Below are 22603 nucleotides of genomic sequence, written 5' to 3' on the forward strand. Positions count from 1 at the left end.
TGCTGCAGTATAAGTGTTTAAAATGGAATGGGCACCATTTGATTGATGCCTTCAGAAGTTATAGATAAGACAATGGGACCCCGTTTGTCCATCTTCACCCCGTTTTCATTCGCCTGGATTTCTTTGCATGCAGATAAATAAATTGACAAACACTAACAGCTTTTGAGGCATGCATCCGTCACAATGCAGCATATATGTATGCATATATATGTAGAAACAAAGGTAATTTCTTGGGTGGGAGGATGGGGAGTTGTAGGAATCATATAGCATAATTACATATCAAAGAAATATAGAGGTGGTCGTCATGACAACCCGCTCAGGCGCACCCCTCCTCCACACTTCAAAGCACCAAATATCCAGTAATATTGTCTCAGCCAAAAGAAAACACAGACCATAATATTCTTTCTGTGCTGGCAGTTGTCATGGCAATAAGCAAGAAAGAGGTGTTTCAGTGTGTGTGTGTGTGGGTCTGTCTGTCTTTTGGGGTGGTGGGGGTGTAAGGGAGGGGTTTCAGATTACCGTGGATGCTAAAATGAATACCATAATACTTTTTTTACGCTCTCTCTGGTACTTCCCTCCTCCCCCCACACCGAACCGAACATGACTCCATAACTGGGTGAAAGAGCCACATATGGACACCATCAGAGATGGCTACTGGTAAACTCTTCAGGGACATTGGATTTGACCAAAAAATGAAAGCAATCAGGCCGTGATTTCAATGACTGCGCTCGATCCTTTCTCAAATCACTAACTTTGCTTGTGCAACTATAGTAGGCTTAGTATATTAAATGCCTTTGGGAATACATTTATTTATTTTAGTGCGCATTTGTTTAAAGTGTTCTTAATTCAGAAAAAGAATGTTGCAGTATTAATGTTTCTTAATGCATCCTCTCACATGCAAATCTTCTTCCACAAAGCCAGATTAAAAACACCTAAACATAAAGAGACAAAAATGAACAGTCCCGAATGTGATATTCTTTCTCTCCTCCCCCCTTCAAACCGGCCCCCACCCCTCCCCCTCCCTAATGGCCCAGACATCCCATAATATGCCCGATGACTGCCCCCCCTCCCCTAATCTCAGCCGGAACCTAATACTAAATCATGCAAAACTGCATAAACTGTTTTCTGCACAGGCTTACAGGATCATATCTGCAACACTGACTAGAAGTTATCCTTCAGTAGGCTGTTTAATTGTTTCTTGCACACTGTACAGACATTTACACACAATGTTCATTGCAAACATGAGGAAAAGGGAAGTAACTCGTCAAGGCTTCCAGAATTAATATTATGAGTATGTCACAGGCGATATACATTACCATATAAAGGCTGTGCTATTTCCAAATCCTTATATTCCCCACCCCCATCATATTCCAAAGCATTACAATCGATTAATTTTATTACATGGACCTATTGTACTTCCGTGAGTAAACAATGGATGTTAATTATAATGCATTAGCTTCAGGCGGGCCCCTGCTGCAACACACTATGAAATACAGTACACATTACTGTAAGTAGCGTATATGTGTAAAAAAAAAAAAATATATATATATATATATATATATATATATATATATACTGATTAAAATAAAAATAAGTAAATAATGATGCATGAGATGCATGGGGCACTGGAAGAGATAATGAGTAATTTTCCCAACCTGCCAACCGTTACCATTGGAAACATTTGAAATCAGGTCAAATGCACGCTCTTTATTAATTCATAATGCTTTTAGGCGCACTGGGGTTGTCTTATTTATTTGTAGATCACATGGAAATATATATAGGCTATATTCTCATATGGAATGAATTCAGACCCGCAAACTGAATAATTGAATAGAAGATCAAAAAAGTTTTTTCTCTTTTTTTTCATTTTTTTTATTAAGCTATTTATGAGAAACGTGCACACTATATTTTTGCTTCATATTCTATAGTTTCTTTCTGGTGGTGTAGACATACTATGAAAACCTAAGGTCTCGAGTAATGGCAATCTCCTATCTTCCAGATGTGCTTGTGAGATACAGTATGTGCTATTTTTAACCAACCAACCAACCAATCAACCAGTATAACCTAAAAGTTAGGTTATGATTACAATTTCTAGCACAACAGTCTTAAGAATGTTTAGGATCCATGTAGGGTGTTTATTCACATCCATAATCCAAGTAAAAAACTGCTTGGAAAACAAAACATCATAAATCTTTTAGATGTTAACCCAAAAATTATACATTTTAGGAGAAGACTAGGAAACACTAAACAATTTAAACAATTACTAAAGAGACTGTCTGCATAATTAAGTGTGTATTTGCTAGTTTGACTAGACTAATGATTTAGGGTAAAGGTAATCATGGCAGAATCAGGAATGTGTTGATGATGACCTCTAGTGGTTGACTGTACAATCTGGCATAGAGATATCGCTCCTCCTAGTGACCAGAAGTGATATACACAACTTGTAGACCAGAGACGTGTCCATTTTTTTTTATTATTATTGGCTGGTTCAATTTTAATAAGACTTGAAATACATTTCGGTTTGAGCAAGTTGCAGGGTAATTGTGATTCGAGGTGTTTGAATCCATTAAACCTTATATTGTTTAATAGGCTATATGTTTACGCTAGGCTAAGTTTAAATACCTTTCACCACCTTTTTCAAATAAAATCTGTTCTTAATTTTATGTTAATCAAAGTATTTTGAAATAAAATTGTATCACAGTTTCTACAAACATATTAAGCAGCACAACTGTTTTCAAGATTGACGGTAATAAGAAATGTTTCTGGAGCACTGAATCAGCATGTTAAATGATTTCTGAAGCATCACGTGACACTGAAGACTTACATTCACCCTCAGCTGAAGTGTTTCTATAGGTGCTTTGGTTAGAACTTAGTGAGTATTAAACAAAAGTAATGTTCAAATGAAATGCATTCGTTTATCATATAACTGTGCTGATTACAGAAATTGTATTATTGATTTAAATGCGATTCCACAGAATGTTATATTGATAGAATCAAGCAGATATATGGAGTGTAATGTTAAGATGACAAGATTTCTTATTCCAAGATGCATACTGCTGTATTTTTTTTTAAATAGACAACTCTGTGAAAGATATGCAAAATAATTTATGACAGTCCTGTGACTCTACAGTGACCTTTCTGCTAAAGTCAATTTGACACACGCTGGAAGCCATGACTCAACAGAATCTGTACCACAGATTTGATTATTCAGCCAGGCTGAGATGTCAACACAATGAAGAGATCTTTCTTTTAAGAGTGGCGTTTTAAAAGGGACAAAGAGACGCTGCTGTTCTTATTTATGCTTGAATCCTGTTGGCAGGTTAAACTGCGTCTATGTTGATGATTCGACATGCTAAAGATCACAATTCAGGGATTTCTTACTTTGTTCAAGCCTTAAACTCTATTGCCAAAACAATCACAATTTTTAAACTCTTTTACACTCAGAAAAAAAAAGCACAAAAGCTGTCACTGAGGTTGTACCTTTTTAAGGTACACATTTGTATCCCTAATGGGTACATTTTGTTACTCTAAAGGTACATTTAGGTACACTTATAAATTATACAAATAAGTACCTAAATGGTATCTTAGTACCTTTTGCAAGGGAACCACCCCAATGTCAGTCTTTGTACCTTATTTCTGAGAGTGAACCAACTTCCGGTGTTTGATTATTGACCTCTGTAAACTGAGCTGAGGAATAATTGACCCAGAAATGAAATTTTGCTGAAGATTAACTCACCTGCAAGCTATCCAATATGTAGATGAGCTTGTTTGTCAGATTAGGAGAAATTTAGCATCACGTCACTTGTTCACTAATGGATCCTCTGCAGTGAATGGGTGCCGTCAGAATGAGAGTCCAAACAGTTGATACAAACAACGCAATAATTTTCAACAAGTAATCCACACCACTCCAGTCCATCGATTAACATCTTTGAAACAAAAGCTGTGTGCTTGTAAGAAACAAATTCATGCAATGTCTTTAAATTTAGATCGCTGCGTCTGGCTAAATTTGAGTCCACATTGCTTTCTCCAAACATCTTGGCCTGAGTGGTTGATTTTAGGGTGAAGTATTCCCTTTATTTGGTATTGAAATGTATGGTCTGTAATGTACTGTATTTAAATTACCTTCAGATTAATTTCATGGATAGAATGTGAAGAATAAAAAGGATATCTTAAAGAAGCTGCTCAAATCTTAACCTCTTAAGTGTACTTGTATTGATTGTATGACAATTTGACTTTTTTTTTTTTTTTTTTTTTTAACTATTTCTTGTCTTAGTCAATCCATCTCGCCTATGGACTATCTCGCCTTCTTCCTATGGAGGAAGAAACATTAGTGCTATTTTCTTTAAAAACATTAAATATATTTAAAAAAAAACATTGATCACATTCATAACATTGAAAGCACCACAATATAATGTAACTGTGACGGGCCAAGAGGTCTGTATACAGCCTTCAGCTCAGTGTGAATGTGTGACCCAGTTCCCTGAAAAATAATCTTATTACAGTAAATTGTGTAATCGCAGATTATCTTTCACTCACATTTATATGTCAGTCTAATAAACAGTCTAAATTTTCACACTCACACACCGAAAAATAAATAAAATTTAAAAAAACTGTATACATCACTATAATCTTATTTCTGTCATAATATCGGTCATCTATGTTCTCTATAAGAAATGCTGTTCATAAATATAGAACAAATTTGTTAAATTAAAATGTATTGTTAAATTAAAACTGAACAACATTTTACAATTTTATTTTGTAATGAACCCTATTTCTGTTTCAAACAAGATATTAAGCAAGGAAAAAAATGTAGGACAGAGCGTAATTTGAAATTTACCCGATTGTTAAACAAGTACAGAGTTTTGATACCAGAATATTAAGTAAAGAGATTTTAATAAAACCATACTTTGTTTTTGTTGTTGTTGTTGTTGTTGTTGTTGGCTATTGGTTAACAAATATGCAACAGAAAGCAGTTTCAAAGGCAGTGAAAGTTCAATAAAAATGTAAAGACAAATGTTTTTTTGTCATTTAGCCAGACAATTTTGCAATGATGAATCATACACAATAAAATAAGAAGCACATATTAAGGAAGTGTTGTAAATCGTAAATTAATAATAAACACAATGACAACAAACTCTTAGAAAGAAAGGGATCATTGGGGTTCTACATAGAACCATAGGGTTCTTTACTCAACTCCAAAGGACCTTTTATGCTAAAAAGGTTCTATAATGACAAGAAATAACCCTTTTGGCACATATGGTTCATATCTTGAATTTTGTGATCATTCACATGCATTCATAAATGCATTTGAATACACCGAATAATGCAGTGAAAGAAGGCACTCAAAACACGCGCACTATATGACTTCATCAAGTAACTTTACATTAGCCTAGATGAGTGCACTTTTTAGGCACGATTTGTTTAGTTTTTTTTAATATACTTGATACTGTTAAAAGGCACATCATTAAAACAAAAAATACGAGTTCACATTTCACACCTAAACAAGCGTGGAAAACGTAATTAGAACTAGCTACTAAATTAGTTAAAAATGCCTATCCATATACAGCTATGATTTGCGAACCCCAAACTGACTCAAATGATTTGCGAACCCGCTTTGAACTGTCGAACTGACTCAAATGATTCGCGATCCCCAAACTGACTCAAATGATTCGCGATCCCGCTACGAACTCCCGAACTGATTCAAATGATTCGCGATCTCCAAATTGACTCAATTGATTCGCGATCCCGCTACGAACTCCCGAACTGATTCAAATGATTCGCGATCCCCAAACTGACTCAAATGATTCGCGATCCCGCTACGAACTCCCGAACTGATTCAAATGATTCGCGATCCCCAAATTGACTCAATTGATTCGCGATCCCCAAACTGACTCAAATGATTCGCGATCCCGCTACGAACTCCCGAACTGATTCAAATGATTCGCGACCCCCAAACTGAATCAAATGATTCGCGATCCCGCTACGAACTCCCGAACTGATTCAAATGATTCGCGATCCCCAAATTGACTCAATTGATTCGCGATCCCGCTACGAACTCCCGAACTGATTCAAATGATTCGCGATCCCCAAACTGACTCAAATGATTCGCGATCCCGCTACGAACTCCCGAACTGATTCAAATGATTTGCAATCCCCAAATTGACTCAATTGATTCGCGATTCCGCTCCAACTCCCAAACTGGAGTCAGATGTCTCAAATGATTCGCGACCCCCAAATTGACTCAAATGATTCGCGAACCCGCTTTGAACTCCAGAACTGACTCAAAATGATTCGCGATCCCGCTACGAACTCCCGAACTGACTCAAATGATTCGCGATCCCGCTATGAACTCCCGAACTGACTCAAATGATTAGCGATCCAAATACACATAATGCTATTAAAGTGTGCACATAGAGAGAAATAAACAGCAGATGTTCATGTTAACAACTTCTTTAACTTGAGCAAACGCTGCTAATATAGGCTACATACATTTGTTAATAAATTAAATAAAACGAAAACATGAATGTTTTAATGCTACTGAATAAAAATAAACGATCCACTTGAAAGTCTCTGCTCATCATGACAGGACCTGGATCAGTGAGCTCTGAGAGCGTTCTCTCCCGGCTTTCTGCATATTGCGAAGGCTTGCACAGGGCCATGCTTATTATATCGAGGGAAAATCTAGTAGAAGGCTGTGAAACATGATCAGCTTTGCCCTTTTGGAGGTCACATTGTTTAGATTTTTTATGCCAATTCCTTTTGGAGTTATTGGCGTTTACTGCTGTGTCACGAATATCGAAAACAAAACCAACTCCGCTGAAAATATTTTTATTGCAAAATCATTGCTTTCGCGCTGTTTCATTTGTTTTGCAATTCTTAATTTTTGTTTGCAAAAAGCAAACGTATTTTCCTCAATACTTTAAATATAATGTTTTTAATTTGTTTTTGTTTTTACTGTTATTGTATATTTTAAACAAGGTAAATCTTTCTGATTTATTAAAATAAAAAGTCATATACATGGATTTTTCTGGGCTAAGCCCCGGATCTCCAGTCACCCTAGAACCACCCCTGAACACAAATAATTTTGATGTCAGGTTGATTTATAACAATTGATTTATAAGGTTATTGTTTTGCAAAATAAATAAAAAATAAATAAACCTTTTTAGCATGCAAAGTGATTTTTTATTTTATTTAATATTCTTTTACAATCAAATGTAAAATGTTAGATATCATTAGATATGATATTATGGCATGACAATTATAAATGAAAATACATTTGAGAAGTTTTTAAATCTTATTAATTTGAAATCATAACTTGTCTTGATTTTGTATTTTTCTTAAATTCCTAACTTTATTGTTGCAGGTTCGATTTGTAAAATGTAGGCCGTATCACTTTTCACAAGCTTGTCCCTCGTCATATTGGATGATTTTAATCGTGCTTCTTTCTACCCAGTTCCTCCGTCTATTTTTACCAGCAGTCACGGAGGAACATTGCAGCACCCGTGTTTGTTGTCTCCCCTCCTCTTCTCGGGTCTCTCGTTCCCTCTTATTAATCAGTCGCCTTGACCTACTCATCCTCCTCTTTCTCTTTCTCTCCTCCTCTCCTCTCTAATTCTCAGCATCTTCCTCTGACTCATCTTTTCATCCTCTCCCCCTTCTGTTTCTCCTGTCCTCTCACTCTCATTCTGGTTTCCACCCCACCCTCTCTCTCTATCTCTCTATCTCTTCCGCAGCTCGACTCTTTCAGGCTTCCCTAATAACGCAAGGCTCCGCGCGCTGAAGGCAGGTAATCATCGCTTGAAAGCTTGTATTCTTCCTTTTGCACCTTTCATCATTGATGCATCTGTTGCGGGGACATTAAGATGGTTTGGCTTATAGATTATTCAGTTTGGGCATGGTTTTTTGAATGTTGCATTAATTTATGAGCAGTTATTTATTATTATGTCAGACTCAGGACATAGTTGTTTTAAGAGCACGCCTCTGCGGACAGACAGCTGCATGCGGAGTCACTCCTTATGTTTGGATGCTGGATGTGAATTTGGGTGGCGGTGTTGTTTTCTGGTGCCCGCAGGTGAAGGGACGGGCAGATGGATTCTGCACTATGTGTCTGCTTATATAGGCTACGTGTGCTATAAAGTGTGTTTCCAATCTGTTTTCATTGGAAGATCATTTATTTTACTGAATTGAATTCACTCGCTTCGTTCATTTGAAGTTAAAATGTTAGGTTTAAAAAAATAATAATAATAAAAAAACAAGCAAATAATTACAGGGAAGTCATTAATGCAACAAATTGTGAGAAACGCAAACGATTAGTTCACCGCGAGAGTTCAGAGTCGTATTTGTCACGTGACAAACACAAAACGAACGGATCGCTAGTGAACGCGCCATCGCGCTGGGTCTCATGACATTCCCCGTGCGACCATTCGCTCCGGTGCTCCGGAAAGCTCTTCTTTTTGCCAAAGGGATGTTAAATTATTTATGTTTTTCTTGCCCCATCACGCCACTTTTTTTTGCGCTATCCACCCCTCCCCTCCGCAGACCGCCCCTCCCGCCTGTATATCTGCTGATAGCACGGTTGCTGCAGTATCTCACTGGCACGGCGGATTCAGATGCACGATCAGGGGCTGCTCGGACCGTGGCACCCGCGGGTATACATGCCAGCGTTGTCGTTACAGATAAAGCCCCTGCTTCTCCTCCTCCTCCCCTGGTTTAAACGCCGGTGGTCTGTGCTACAAGACGCGCATTCCATTAGCAAGGTGACACGTGCGCTCGTGTCGGTCGTGGCATATTTAGAATGCATTCTGCATGTTCTGGGTTTTCATTGGCTGCCAACGTGGCTTGAACTGTATCTCTCATTGGAACTGAATGTTCCAGAAAAAAACGGTTCCATTTTCAAAGCCATCAGATTGACTGACATGATGTGTATGGAAAGATATGGGTTAAGTCAAAATGGATGCTCTTTATTCTACTTTATGCACGTTCCTGGTTTTATTCTGAATGATTCATTAGAGCATGTTATTCTAAATGTTAATCTTTAAACAAAATAGAATAATAAATGATTTTCCATTTAACCCTTAACCTAATAGCTATTTAGCTATTGATTTAACAAAATTGCATTCTTGTAGCTACAGAAGGTACACTATTCACGATCCCTTCTATTCCAGTCCTGCTTTTATTTTCCTTCAAAAGTAAACCCATTATAGAAGTAGAATGGGTTACAAAGGGCTATGTAATGTTGAGTTTTGATTTCGAATTGGATGGGTAAACAAAACCCTGGCATTGCTTCAGAATAAAAAAAAGAAAAGAAAAAAAAACATACTTATTTTCATTTTTTGACTTTATTAGCATAGGACAGTGTAGAAGTCACTGGAAGTGAAATGGGAGAGAAAGAGAGAAGGGGGTGAGATTGAGAAAGGATCTAGAGCTGGGATTCGCACAACTGTGCTGTATGTCAATCCTCTGCCCATACTGACTTAAAAACATAAAGATTTGGATCTCTCGGAGGACCAACACGCTTTTTTGTCAACTCTTTGCGGCATCAACTGCAACCTGACTAATTGTGTGGAATAAAAGATACAAAATACAGTATTTCACGACAAAATACAGTTACACTAATGCTTTTTGTTCACAGAAAGCCAAACTCTGCTGCAGAAATGTAGTCAGCACTTTATTTTATGCACCAAACACTAAACTCAAAAATCACAAAAGCTCCATTGTGTAATCGTGGACAAATTGTACTCAGCATGTCCCCAAAATGCTCATTCTGTGAGTGGTTTTCTGGATCACAGAATACAAATTGTCTTTTAAAAACCCTAATTGTTCACTTAAATTGATGTATTTAGCATCTTAGCAGCATATTGAATATAAAAAGAGATTTATTGCATGTGCAGGTATAGCAGTGTTCGTGCTGATATGCTGGAGGACTCGCTCACTTTTAGATGTCTGTCTGACTCATGCAAGGTCAATTAAAGGATGCTATGGACACAGTTTCTAAACGTCTTGTCCAGTTAGAGTCAGCAGAGGTTTAGCTCATTCCCTCTCTCTCTCTTGTTTTCTCAGGATGTCTATTGTGAGCATCATTGCCAGGGAAATCCTGGACTCTCGGGGAAACCCTACAGTGGAGGTGGACTTGAGAACTGATAAAGGTGAATCAGTAGAGTCTCTTTACAACAAGGGATGAGCAGGATGGCATTTGAAAATGAATGTGATTTCTACAATGTAAATTAAATCAGATGTCTTCAAAACATGTTTATTATAAAAATGCATGAATGCAAAATACACTTAGAAATAAATCTAATAAAATAAAAAAATATCTAAATATATCCATACAAAAGTTACTTTTAAGAGACAAATCTAAATGTATTAAAATGCAATTTTCAACACAGGATCTATCACTAAGATATGGATGCATTATATATTATCCACTGCTGTAAATAAATGACAGATTTGTTATTTTTAGGTCTGTTCAGGGCTGCGGTGCCCAGCGGAGCTTCGACAGGCATCTATGAGGCGCTGGAACTCAGAGATGGAGACAAGAGCCGTTACAAGGGCAAAGGTGAGCGATCACACATGGTCCATGGTCACATTGGCATTATAAACCATCATAAAACATCAGATCAATTCCATCTAAATAGATCATTTTTTCAATCATTTTGTTTATCTTATCTTAATTTTTAACCTGCGGTGACCTGTATCTTTGGTTTTCTTGTGTTTTAAGGCGTATTGAAGGCTGTTGGTCATATTAATGACACTCTTGGACCAGCCCTCATCGCATCTGTAAGTGCAGAGAATTAGTATTATTATGACAAATAACCAAAAAATCACGGTTCAGCCAGCACAAAGAAGGAGTATAAACTGCAATCTGTGCATGTTTGCTTATTTCTGGAAAAGGTCTGAATTAACCAGAGATATTTAAGCGATATATGCATTATAAGTTAAAAATCCTCTAATAATTTACAGCTTATATTCAAAATGTTCTTAGTTTCAATGGGAGCACATCTAAGTTTGTTATTTAATGCATTTTCACTATGATTTACATTATTTGACAGGCTCCTATTTTTTGTCATTCCATGCATTTTATTTTTCAACTGACATTTGTCGCCACTTTCCCAATAGTTTTAAATCACTTTTTAGAGTTTAATTCTAATCGATTGTTAATTGAATTATTTGTTATTTGTTTGTTTTACAGATCAGATTCCGATCAGATGGGATCAGAATCCGATCCCACCCCTGCACTTTTCTTAATCATTTTTCTTTTCATTTTTGTACACCCATTCACTTATAACAGGAGATTTTAAAACAGGTTCCACTGCTACCAATCTACCAATGGCAGAGACACAATTATCTCCTATTATCCAGGTCTTGATTTTCATTCTGATCTACACATTCCATTCTTTCCTTTTCATATCTTATTTTTATGTCACAGATACTCCCATGTCTACAGCGCAAAAGCTAAAAACTCAGATTTTGCACATTTATAATTTGATAGGTTAAAGCAGCACTATGTAAATTTTGGCACTCTGGTGGTTAATAATCAGAACTGCACGCATCCCGCGGAAGAACATTTTAACCGGAACTACTTCTTTAAGTTTATGTCTATGGCGATTCACGCAGGTATGTGTAATTCCGACCAGGCTACAATAGTCCAAATATAAGCACTTATTATAAGTGTACCGTAGTGATTCGGGATCAGACAAAACGCGGTTTGGAAGATGAATTCATGTTGTACTCGCTCATTATAAACATTTAGCTAATTTTGAAAACAGAAGTCGTTACACAGTGCTGCTTTTATTCCACAGCATCAGGGCTAATGATTAATCAACATTTTCATCAAGCATCCATCACTGTATTTGATTAACCTCGAGAGATTTATCTTCATGATGTGAACTTTAGGAGATCAGTGTGGTGGAACAGGAGAAACTGGACAACATGATGATCGAAATGGACGGCACAGAGAACAAATGTAAGTTATTCTCTTACATGATAAAATATCCAGTTTTAGAAACTCAACATGAATAGAAATGAAATCATCATTTACTCACCCTCAGGATGTTCCAAACCTGTGTTATGTTCTTTATTATGTGGAACACAAAAGATGTTCAGCACTGAAAATGTGTATAAAATTACAAAAAAGCAGCATACAATATGCCCAATATAACCTTATTTGCTATATTCCAAGTCTTCTGAAGCCTTACAATCCATAACCAAATTATAACTTACTTATTTAAAATCATCCCCTCCACTGTAGCTTTGCACAAGTGTGGTGTGCCAGATTTGTTGTTAGCAATGCCAAGGAATTGTGACCTGCCAAGTTTGAAAGCCAAGAGTTTGCGTAAATGATGAAAGAGTCTTGTGTTTTTTAGGAGACCTATTTATAATATCATAAATGATAATAAAAAAGTTACATGAAAATAACTGTTTTGTATTAGAATATATTTTAAAATGTAATGTATTCCTGTGATGTCTCACCTGATCATTAAGAAATCATGCTACATTGCTGATTTATTGATCAATAAAGAATTGTTATTATTATCAATCTTGTTTAATATTTTTTGGGAAATTGTGATGCGTTTTTCAGGATTCTTTTAAGAGAGATTTAAAAAGAACATATTTTATTTGAAATATAAATCTTTTGTAAGATTATGCATCACTTACCTTTTATTCAAATTAATGCATCCTTGTTGAATTAAAGTATATATATATATATATATATATATATATATATATATATATATATATAAACTTAATATTTTATATATATATATATATATATATATATATATATATATATATATATATATATATATATATATATATATATATATATATATATAAAAACTTAATATTTTTATATATATATATATATAAAACTGATTCCAAACTTTGAATGATGAAGTTTTTGTGTACATAAATTTGTGTGTACTGTGTATACTGTATTTATTATGTTATATAAATACACATGCATGTATATATTTAAGGAAAAAAATATATACTTTTGTTTTAAATTGTTTATATATTACATAAATATAATTTAAATAATATGAATGTAAATATATACATGTAAATATTTTCAAAATATTTACTGTATGTGTGTGTTTTTACATATACATAATGAATATACACACACATACACACATATGTATATACATAAAAAATCAAATCTTGGATGCGATTAATCGTGAACTGAAATAATAATAATAAATAATAATAATTTCAGTAATTATTCCAAACCTTACACTGTTTATGCAAAAAATATTTCTTATGCAGTGAAACTAGCACAAAAAAAGGAGACGATTGAATACAGTCTTGATTTTAAATCTGTTCGTCGCGTCTGCAGCTCAGTTTGGTGCTAATGCCATCCTGGGAGTGTCTCTGGCCATCTGCAAGGCCGGTGCGGCAGAAAAAAGCGTCCCTCTGTATCGTCATATTGCTGATCTGGCAGGAAACACAGAACTAGTGCTGCCAGTTCCTGTAAGAAAACTCATTACTCAGCTCGCAACATCATGATTCACATCTGTAGGAATTGTCTCCTGATTATCAGGGGAAATAGACTAAGCACATCTTCTCCAAACATTCGCCAGGCCTTTAATGTCATCAACGGAGGCTCTCATGCTGGAAACAAGCTCGCCATGCAGGAGTTCATGGTGCTTCCTGTGGGGGCGGAGTCTTTCCGGGACGCCCTGCGTGTCGGAGCCGAGCTCTACCAGACGCTCAAGGGTGTCATCAAGGAGAAGTACGGCCAAGACGCCACCAACGTCGGCGACGAGGGAGGATTCGCTCCCAACATCCTGGAGAACAGTGAAGGTGTGTTTCTTCATCGCCTTGTCTGAGCGTGTGATCCAATTTCATTCAATTTATCCATTATGTCTCCACAGCACTTGAGTTGATAAAGACGGCCATAGACAAGGCCGGCTTCACAGATAAAGTCGTGATCGGGATGGATGTAGCCGCCTCTGAGTTCTACCGTGACGGCAAGTACGACCTCGACTTCAAGTCTCCTCCAAACCCAGACAGACACATCAGCAGCGATGAGCTGGTGGAGATCTACCAGACCTTTGTCAACGATTATCCAGGTGACACGCTTATATAACTATCAGCAAAAAATCTAAATATTGAAAAAATCGCCTTTAAAGTTGTCCAAATGACGTCCTTAGCAATGCATGTTACTAATCAAAAATAAAGTTTTGATATATTTACGGTAGCAAATTTACTAAATATCTTCATGGAACATGATTTTTACTTAATATTCTAATGATTTTTGGCAAATTAAGACATCCTGGTTTTGGTTTTGTGCTCCTAGGTCACAAATTTTAAAATGTGATTTATTTCTGATATGGCAAGGCTTAATTTTCAGCATCTTAGGTGTCACATGATCCTTCAGAAATCATATGCTGATTATATGCTAATATGCTGCTCAAAAAAACACGATGCATTTTTTCAGGATTTTTTTGATGGCTAGAAAGTTCATCAGAACAGAATTTATTTGATATGAAAACGATTCCTTAACTTTATAATTATTTATATTTTCAACTTTTGATCAATGCATTCTTACTAAATAAAAATCTGATCATTTATATATAATCTTTTGTTCCTGTCTTCATCACTAGTGGTGTCCATCGAGGACCCGTTTGACCAGGACGACTGGGCCGCTTGGACTAACATGACGGGCTCCATGGGGATCCAGATCGTGGGCGACGACCTGACTGTGACAAACCCCAAGAGGATAGAGAAGGCTGCGGAAGACCGCGCATGCAACTGTCTGCTCCTGAAGGTCAACCAGATCGGCTCCGTCACAGAGGCCATCCAGGCGTGAGCAACCATACGTGCTCCATGAACCACAGTTGATCAGCAGCATCTCCAGCTCCTAATCTTCTCATTTTGAACTGTGTGTCCCTCAGATGTAAGCTGGCTCAGGCCAACGGATGGGGCGTGATGGTCAGCCATCGCTCGGGAGAGACAGAAGACACTTTCATCGCTGATCTAGTGGTGGGACTCTGCACTGGACAGGTACACACACACACACACACACACACACAGTGTTAGCATTATGTACAAAGAAGATACGTTTTACAAAACCATCTTAATCAAATCATTACGTTTTTTATCGACTTGACAAACTCTTTTTCTCTTATCTTTCAGATAAAGACAGGAGCTCCATGCAGATCTGAGCGTCTCGCAAAATACAACCAACTTATGAGGCAAGAGAACATTCACTCTTACCATTTTTAAGCAATCAAGTTATTATTGAATTATTTCAATCCCCAAAATGATGTCCAAATAGTTGTAACATTCTTTTTGCCTCTTTTTTTAAATCGGCTGTTACTACAATGTTTTAAAGTGTTAGGTTTTGATTGCAACTCAGATTTTTAAAGCACAGTATTATTTTAGTATCTAAGATATATTATCATAGTTTTTAATTTGAAAAACATATTTGTTAAAGTTTTAGTCATTTTGTTGGTTTTTATGGTATTTTTTATATATATTTATAATATGCATTGTATTTTTTTATATACGTTTTTGTTCTTTGTTATTTGTTTTAGCTTTACATTTTTTGTTTTTATTTAATTTTAATAAAACTATAATTTAATTTTATTATATAAAGTACAGTTTTTAATGGTTTTAGTTTTAGATATCTACAATAATCCTGGTAAAGCCGCAACTGTTTACTTTTTTTATATATATATAAGTTACTGCTGAAGTTACTGAAGTTACTGCTAAATTGTTCTTACTTATTTTAAGGTATCTAACAGTATTAAACCTTTGCTCAACTCTCTATACAATTGGATGATAAAAAATGTTAAAAATACCCCATAAACTCTTTTCCCCAGGCAATTTTCTTTAGAAAATGTACAAATGTTTGATTGTGCATCATCATCATCATCATCATATGACTCAACTGACTGAAAAAGTCCCAGTCTCAAAAATAGCCACCTAAGAAACCAATAATTGCTTGGATTAACATTGTTGATTACAGTCTTCTAGCTGTTTCTCTGTATAATTAATCCACGTCCACCTCTGCCAATCTGTCTGTTTTTTCCTGCCTCACAGGATTGAAGAAGAACTGGGCGATCAGGCTCGATTCGCCGGGCACAATTTCAGAAACCCTAGCGCTCTGTGATACTGACATCACCGCACCGAAATCACTCAAAAAACAGCTGACAAACAGAGTATGTACTGCACTGAACCGACTGACCGCCCTTGACGTCCCCTCATATCATTCAAAATGCATTAAAACAGCACTATTTGCACTGATATACAAAAACATGACTTGCTCAGACACTCCAAGTATATATTTAAACTGAACTGGACTATGGACAGGCTTTGATAGACCAAATATTATGCCCAGTGGATCCTGGACCGACCAACATTATGCACAAGTGATACTGAATTACTTGACGGATAAAACATGTGCAAAAGGGTGGACATGCATGCATACGATCCAGAAAATGGACCTTGAATTTAACAAGGCAAAGACTTTTAAAAAGAAGGATTTAACTCAGATGGAATAAAAGTAGAGATTTATTTTAATCAGGTGTAATCTTTCAAATTAAGCTTCAGTTTCGATGTGAAATGTATGTACATAAAAAAATTATAATAATGTCTAGGCTGACTTGCCATGATATAAAAATCAAATGTAATTTTTATGGTTCAATGCATGAGAACTAGGCAAAAAAATATAGATTTTGGAGAAAAGAGAGTAGATAAATCAAATAGTAACTGGAGTATGTTTTGCTGGGTCTAGAATTTACTCTAAAAGACCAGGCCATTAGATGCTTTTTATCAGTCAATACGCTCTTTCTCAGATGCTGTGTTTTGTGTCCATCTCTGAACCAAGAGAATGCGGAGAAAAAAGAAAAATTGTCTTTTAAAACAAACTGTTTATTCATTCAAATCAACAAATAAAATAAAAAGTGTTCTACTCATTTTTGATGCATTTAAGATAATATGTATTTCAACAAAGTTAAATATGTCCCGATTATGTTATGATATTGCCTTATGGCTGCCTACATAGATCAACACGGCAAAAAATTAATAAATAAACAGATTGAAATCTAAAGGATAGTACATAATGTTCACATATCACTTCTAATAATAATAATAATTATTATTATTACATTCAAGAACCTCCTAATCTTCATAAGTCTGCCTGATTTTCTCATGCAGTGACTCTTAAAATGTACTTTTACCCTGATCTCCATCCTAAAGGGGAAGTGGAAGATTTTTGCGTTGAATAAAACCGACTCTTAAGTGAGCCATCTGTATGTACATTTCTGGCTCAACCAATGGCGTGTGTTTGGGGGCGGGGCTACCATCACCATATATAAGAGACAGCTATAAGAATGACACGCTTCACTTCTGCTTTAAGATGAATGATCAAACTCCAGTAGTGAATGAGAGACATAACAATCACGATGAAGATCTGATTCAAGAACTGGACCGACGGACACAGCTTACATCAATAGAGACTAAACACACACACACACACACACTCACATTTGTGTAGCAAAGTCTCACCCTCGATGCACACGATTCCTTATTCTCTTTCTCTCCCCCATGGACTTGCAGTCTGTGTTGCTTTCTTTCTCTCCCCCCTTCCCTTCTTGTGGTTATGACTTGGCTTGTTCCCCCATACCTGAAATCTTTTTCCTCCCTGATGACTTCTCTTTTCATCGTTTTGTGAGATTATTGTGGTTAAAGAAGGAAAAAAAGAGCAAGATCGTGAGAAAATGTAAAAAATAACTGAGAAGGCTGTCAGTGAATAATGTTACGGAATAATAAAGCTGTCATTGCTTTCGTCAAACTTGAGCCCTAAGTGTGTTTTCTTCTCGTCGTAAGAAGCAGAGGAGGACGTTTAAATGGCTTTTCACCATTTAGACCATCAATTATAGAACAGGATAGTGTTTTAATGGGTTTTAAAATGTTATTTCTTGTCATCTACATTAGAAAACTCATACAGTATTAAAAAAAAATGAAAAATAAAAAAAGAAATGACTACTTTTGTTTTTGGAGGATGCATTAAATTGATCAAAAGTGTCAGTAAAGACATGTACAATGCTCAAAAGATTATTACTAGAATAAGAACCATTTCTTGAGCAGCAAATCAGTATATTATTGTGATTTCTGAAGATCATGTGACACTCAAGACTGCAGGAATGATGCTGAAAATGAAGCTTTGATCACAGGAATAAATTACATTTGAAAACATATTAAGAATAGAAAATTTATTTTAAATTGAAATAATACAATATTACTGATTTAGCCAAATACATATTCGCAAACTTGATGCTTCCGAATTATATCTAAAATTAATTGTAAAATTTACACCATTTAGCCTTTAAATTTCAGTACACACAGCATTTACCTCAGTGATTAAATCAGGAAAAAAACACTATGAGAAGACAGGACAAATATGTTTTTAATTTTCTACCAAGGTAGTCATTTCTACAGAGGATAAAGTGCTCATCAACTTACTACAAACTCAGTTAAGCATTCAACGCTGGTCTTGTAAGTCTCAATGCGGAGAATACAGTATGTTAGATTTCAAGTAGTGTGCTCTGGAAGTGCATAGACAACACAGCAGTTAACTCCAGTGCAGCAGCAATAACAAACTAACATGCCCAAGCTCTCTTCTATTACTTTAAGTGGGAAGGGAGATGATATTAACCCACCCTGACTGTTTAACAAGCAGGTGAGCAAAAGCAACACAACCACAAAAGCACTTTCAGACCTGCTGGAATGACAAGAAGCTGGTATACACTGATTGGGAAGTGCGGCAGTTTTGGACCGTCAAAATGGCTGGGCAACTCTATGAACGGGCATTTATGATGTCAACAAACTCCGGCTTAAGGGAAGCACCTCCAACCAAGAAGCCATCCACATCGGGCTGGGCTGCCAGCTCTTTGCAGTTTCCTCCAGTAACAGAGCCTGTGGTATGAAGAGAGAGGAGTAACTGTACTTGATCAATTGTTCTTTAGTAAAAGGGGATCAGCATTGAGTCAATAAAGACTTTTACATGTTATGCATAGATGAGTAGTATTTTAGCCAGAAGCAATGATCTCGATGGAAGTTTTTTGTACAAATACACAGCTTTTTGCTTTACAAGACATTCATTTTTGTTTTAATATTAACAAAATAACATCCATTCAATCAAATAAACAAACAGGGAAGGTGGTGCAACAGACATATTATCAATAATTTACAATCTAAAAGAGAGATAAAAAAAAAAAAAAATTCACGAGACATTAACTGTTGGACTAGATTTATGTGGATTACTGTGTTGTTTTTATTAGCTGTGTAGACTCTTATTCTGACGGCACCCATTGACTGTAAAGCATGCATACTGTAGGTGAGCAAGTAACGTAAAGCTACATTTCTCCAAATCTGCTCTTAGCACAATAAAGGACAGTCTTCTATTAGCATATATTTCTGAATGACTTGAACGTAAATACTGTGTAAAATAAGAGTTTAATTTCTATTGCAATGAAATAGCAACGAGAAGGCCATGGGTTCGATTCCCAGTGAATACATACAATGATAAAACGTTTACTTTGAATGCAGTTTAAATTGCTTTGAAGGAAAGCATCCATCACATTGCATAGCTGTAAATATGAGGGTCATTTTTGCAATCTTATTTTCTTTCATTAAATGCATCATGCATGGATGTTTTACCAAATTTATTTTGTGTTTCACAGATGAATGAAGGTCATTGGTATGTGGTGTGACATGAGCTGAGCAAATGACAGAATCTTCCTTTTTGGGTGAACTATATCTTTAAGGCCGCTCTGGGTTGTGCAGAAAGGATGTTCTGAACACTGCAGACTCACCTCCATAGATGATGCGCACAGAGTCAGCTACTGCATCCGACAAATTCGCTCTCAGCCATCCCCTCAGCTTCTCATGCACCTCCTGAGCCTGCAGCACAGTTTATATACACCAACAATTCAAAAGAAGGTTTTTCCAAAGCAAAGATCCATTTTATTTTCCCTAAAGAACAATTCAAGCGACAGATCCTAAAAAATATATTTTCTTAGTCTAAAACATTTTAATGATCTGAAAAATCTCGTTCCACTGCAAAAATAATCTTTTGTGGAATGGAAAGGGTCCATCAATGCCAATAAAGACCCTTTATCTTTTTAAGGGCAACACCAAATAAAGTACATGGTCATAAACAGAATGACTTTAAACTACAGTTTAATGTAAAAGCATTTTATTATTCATGCTTTGGTGCATATGCATTTCATAAATATGAAATAATGGATAATGGAGACCAAACATGGTATGAATACAGGTTTACCTGATCAGGAGTGGCAGTTTTGCCAGTGCCAATGGCCCAGACTGGTTCATACGCTAAAACCACCTGAGTCCAGTCCTTCACATTGTCTACAAAATATAGAAATGTTTAAAGTTTTTCACATGCATGAACAGGGTCCGAGAAATTAAAAAAGTTCAGCACATATGCATTTCATATAAACCCTAAAAATAAATCTGCCAAATAGGCCATCTTAGCATATGTGCTGACGATCCACAATGTTAAAATCACATATTTGATATCAGATTTGTGTTTTCAGATGACCTGCAATGACTTTGGTCTGTTCAAACACCACGTCCTCAGTGGTTCCAGCTTCTCTCTCCTCTAGTTTCTCCCCGACGCAGGCGATCACACCCAAATCGCTCTCTAGGCAATGGGCCACCTTCTGGCCAATCAGCTGCAAAGCACATCACAGCCAATCAGAGAACAGCACAAATATGCATCAACAGGAGGCCTGAATTTCATCATACTGAAAACCAAGACATATAAGGGTTTGGATTCCTATTACAATACCTCATCGCTCTCTCCAAACACGTGACGCCTCTCAGAGTGGCCCAGAATCACCCACTCGATGCCGCAGTCTTTAATCATCGCCGGGCTAAAGCGCCAAAGAAAAGTAGAGAACGTGAAATATGGTTGTGACAGTGATAAATGGTTGTTCGTAAAAACTATAAGAGATACCAATGAGCACATATACCTGATCTCCCCGGTGAAAGCTCCTTTGGGAACCTTATAGCAGTTCTGGGCGGCCACACCGATCCTCTGGTCCAGTTTAGACCTCACGTAATCAAGATAGATGGACGGCGCGCCACACACCACCTCTAAACAATGAAGACAAAACCAGTGTTATGATGAGGATATATGATTACGAAAGCCAGCAAGAACACTCTTAAATGAATAAACAAAGCATCTGTCATCATTTACTCACCATCATATCATATATTTCTTTTTTATTATTATTATTGTTATTTTATACTGCCTCTAAATGTGTTAGATATTTTTCTCTAGGTAGAATGGAAACAAATTATGGAAGCCTGTTTCTGCCACAGGATAAAAAAAAAATCAAGTTGCAGTTCTGTTTATATCTTGCAAGATTTTTTCCCCTCTGAATACTGAGTTTTCATCTCGCAATCCTGTTTTTTAGTTTGTGCCACTGAACTTAGAAACTTTCCATCTTGCACTTTTTAATCTCAACACTTTCTTCTCACCGTTGTGAATGTACAGCGTCTAAGTCTATTAGAAATCAGAAATAAACCGAACTGTCAATTCTAAGAAAACTGTCAGAATGTGAGAAAAAAGTAGTAATTACCTTTTTTTTCTCCCCATACCAAATTATTATGCAAATTTTTCATGCATATGGGAGTCTGTAGGACCAAAAATTGTAAAATCATTTTGTGTGTGTGTGTGTGTGAAATTTTTTATTGTTGTTATTATTGACTAACTATATATATATGTATATATATATATAATGTTATTGTGTGTGGAATATTCTTAATTAGTTTCTTCTGAATTTATTAGATTTTTCCCCCAGGTAGAATGGGAACCAATAGTTTGGCTATCAATTAAAACAAATATGGAATAGGGCAAATATAATTTGCCTACTTATTTAGCTAGTAAGCTGTATTTTTATGTAATTTTTAGGCATATGTGACAGATATATGATATATGGGAAAGGACAAATACAGAATTTGTAGGACCAAAAATGATAAATTAATAATGAAGCTCTCTACAGCAGGCCTATGAAAAAATATTGGTTTCTTAAGAAAAATAATACATGACTGTAATGACATGCAATAATATAAGAAAATCAACTGTATAACAAAATAAACTAGTTTTATATTTTAAGTTTTAACATAATTGTTATGTAAAAGCACGCGACCCTCCATCAATTTAAAGGGTCACGTGACGTCATGCAGCAAACTGTCTCTGCTTCTAAACAAATCCGTCGAGCTATATATGCAAAATACATCATACCAATCTGTGAAATTGAAAAATGAAATACTTTCTGCTACATATTCTTTCAGGTAAACAACGTAACATCAAATGAACGCCATGGACCTGTTTCATCGTTGAGACTGGCCGTGTTCAAGGTCATTATGAGCTCGCCCAAACTCTCTTTATCGCCGTTCATTTTCCAGTTTCCTCCGACGAAGAATTTTCTTGACATTTTTGCGCGACACACCGAAAGAACCAAACACAACGACTAAAGTATAATCGGTCCCGTTCGTTAAACAATTACAATTCCTACTACGTAGAAGGCTTGGATGTTAATATTCAGGGTAAGCGCTTTGGCAT

At 36.1% G+C, this 22603-nt stretch overlaps 2 protein-coding genes across 4 annotated transcripts; one reads left to right on the forward strand and one right to left on the reverse strand.

Annotated features, from left to right (window-relative positions):
• The first annotated feature begins 7471 nt into the window (after nt 1-7471).
• On the forward strand, nt 7472-17800 carry LOC113119641 (gamma-enolase). Of its 3 annotated transcripts, none has more exons than XM_026289252.1 (12): nt 7472-7786; nt 10060-10145; nt 10460-10555; nt 10718-10776; nt 11893-11962; nt 13337-13470; nt 13581-13803; nt 13875-14072; nt 14607-14808; nt 14898-15006; nt 15139-15197; nt 16048-17800. In XM_026289252.1, the coding sequence occupies exons 2-12, from the start codon at nt 10061-10063 to the stop codon at nt 16115-16117; spliced, it is 1305 nt and encodes a 434-aa protein (XP_026145037.1). In that variant the 5' UTR covers nt 7472-7786; nt 10060; the 3' UTR covers nt 16118-17800. The 3 variants fall into 3 exon arrangements, with proteins under 3 accessions (XP_026145037.1, XP_026145038.1, XP_026145039.1); XM_026289253.1 differs by having other exon boundaries at nt 7472-7782; XM_026289254.1 differs by lacking the exons at nt 7472-7786; nt 10060-10145 and adding an exon at nt 11189-11358 and having other exon boundaries at nt 10475-10555.
• A 597-nt stretch (nt 17801-18397) lies between these two features.
• LOC113119660 (triosephosphate isomerase A-like) lies at nt 18398-22597 on the reverse strand. Its single transcript, XM_026289277.1, has 7 exons — nt 22367-22597; nt 21006-21129; nt 20822-20906; nt 20573-20705; nt 20294-20379; nt 19824-19911; nt 18398-18924 (listed from the first exon to the last, which is right to left on the reverse strand). Exons 1-7 carry the CDS (start codon nt 22473-22475, stop codon nt 18806-18808), a joined length of 744 nt encoding a protein of 247 aa, XP_026145062.1. The 5' UTR covers nt 22476-22597; the 3' UTR covers nt 18398-18805.
• Nucleotides 22598-22603: the final 6 nt, after the last annotated feature.

Source organism: Carassius auratus, chromosome 19 (genome assembly GCF_003368295.1).
Source record: "Carassius auratus strain Wakin chromosome 19, ASM336829v1, whole genome shotgun sequence".
In the NCBI taxonomy this organism is placed as follows: Eukaryota; Metazoa; Chordata; class Actinopteri; order Cypriniformes; family Cyprinidae; genus Carassius; species Carassius auratus.

Excerpts from the sequence above, each read along its gene's own strand:
- LOC113119660 (XM_026289277.1), bottom strand. The coding sequence starts at position 22,475 with ATGTCAAGAAAATTCTTCGTCGGAGGAAACTGGAAAATGAACGGCGAT. Across the intron at positions 21,130-22,366 it reads CAGTCTCAACGATGAAACAG|AGGTGGTGTGTGGCGCGCCG; the intron begins GTCCATGGCGTT and ends TTCATTGTTTAG. Across the intron at positions 20,907-21,005 it reads GCTTTCACCGGGGAGATCAG|CCCGGCGATGATTAAAGACT; the intron begins GTATATGTGCTC and ends TTGGCGCTTTAG.
- LOC113119641 (XM_026289252.1), top strand. The coding sequence starts at position 10,061 with ATGTCTATTGTGAGCATCATTGCCAGGGAAATCCTGGACTCTCGGGGA. Across the intron at positions 14,073-14,606 it reads CTTTGTCAACGATTATCCAG|TGGTGTCCATCGAGGACCCG; the intron begins GTGACACGCTTA and ends CTTCATCACTAG. Across the intron at positions 15,007-15,138 it reads TGGGACTCTGCACTGGACAG|ATAAAGACAGGAGCTCCATG; the intron begins GTACACACACAC and ends CTTATCTTTCAG.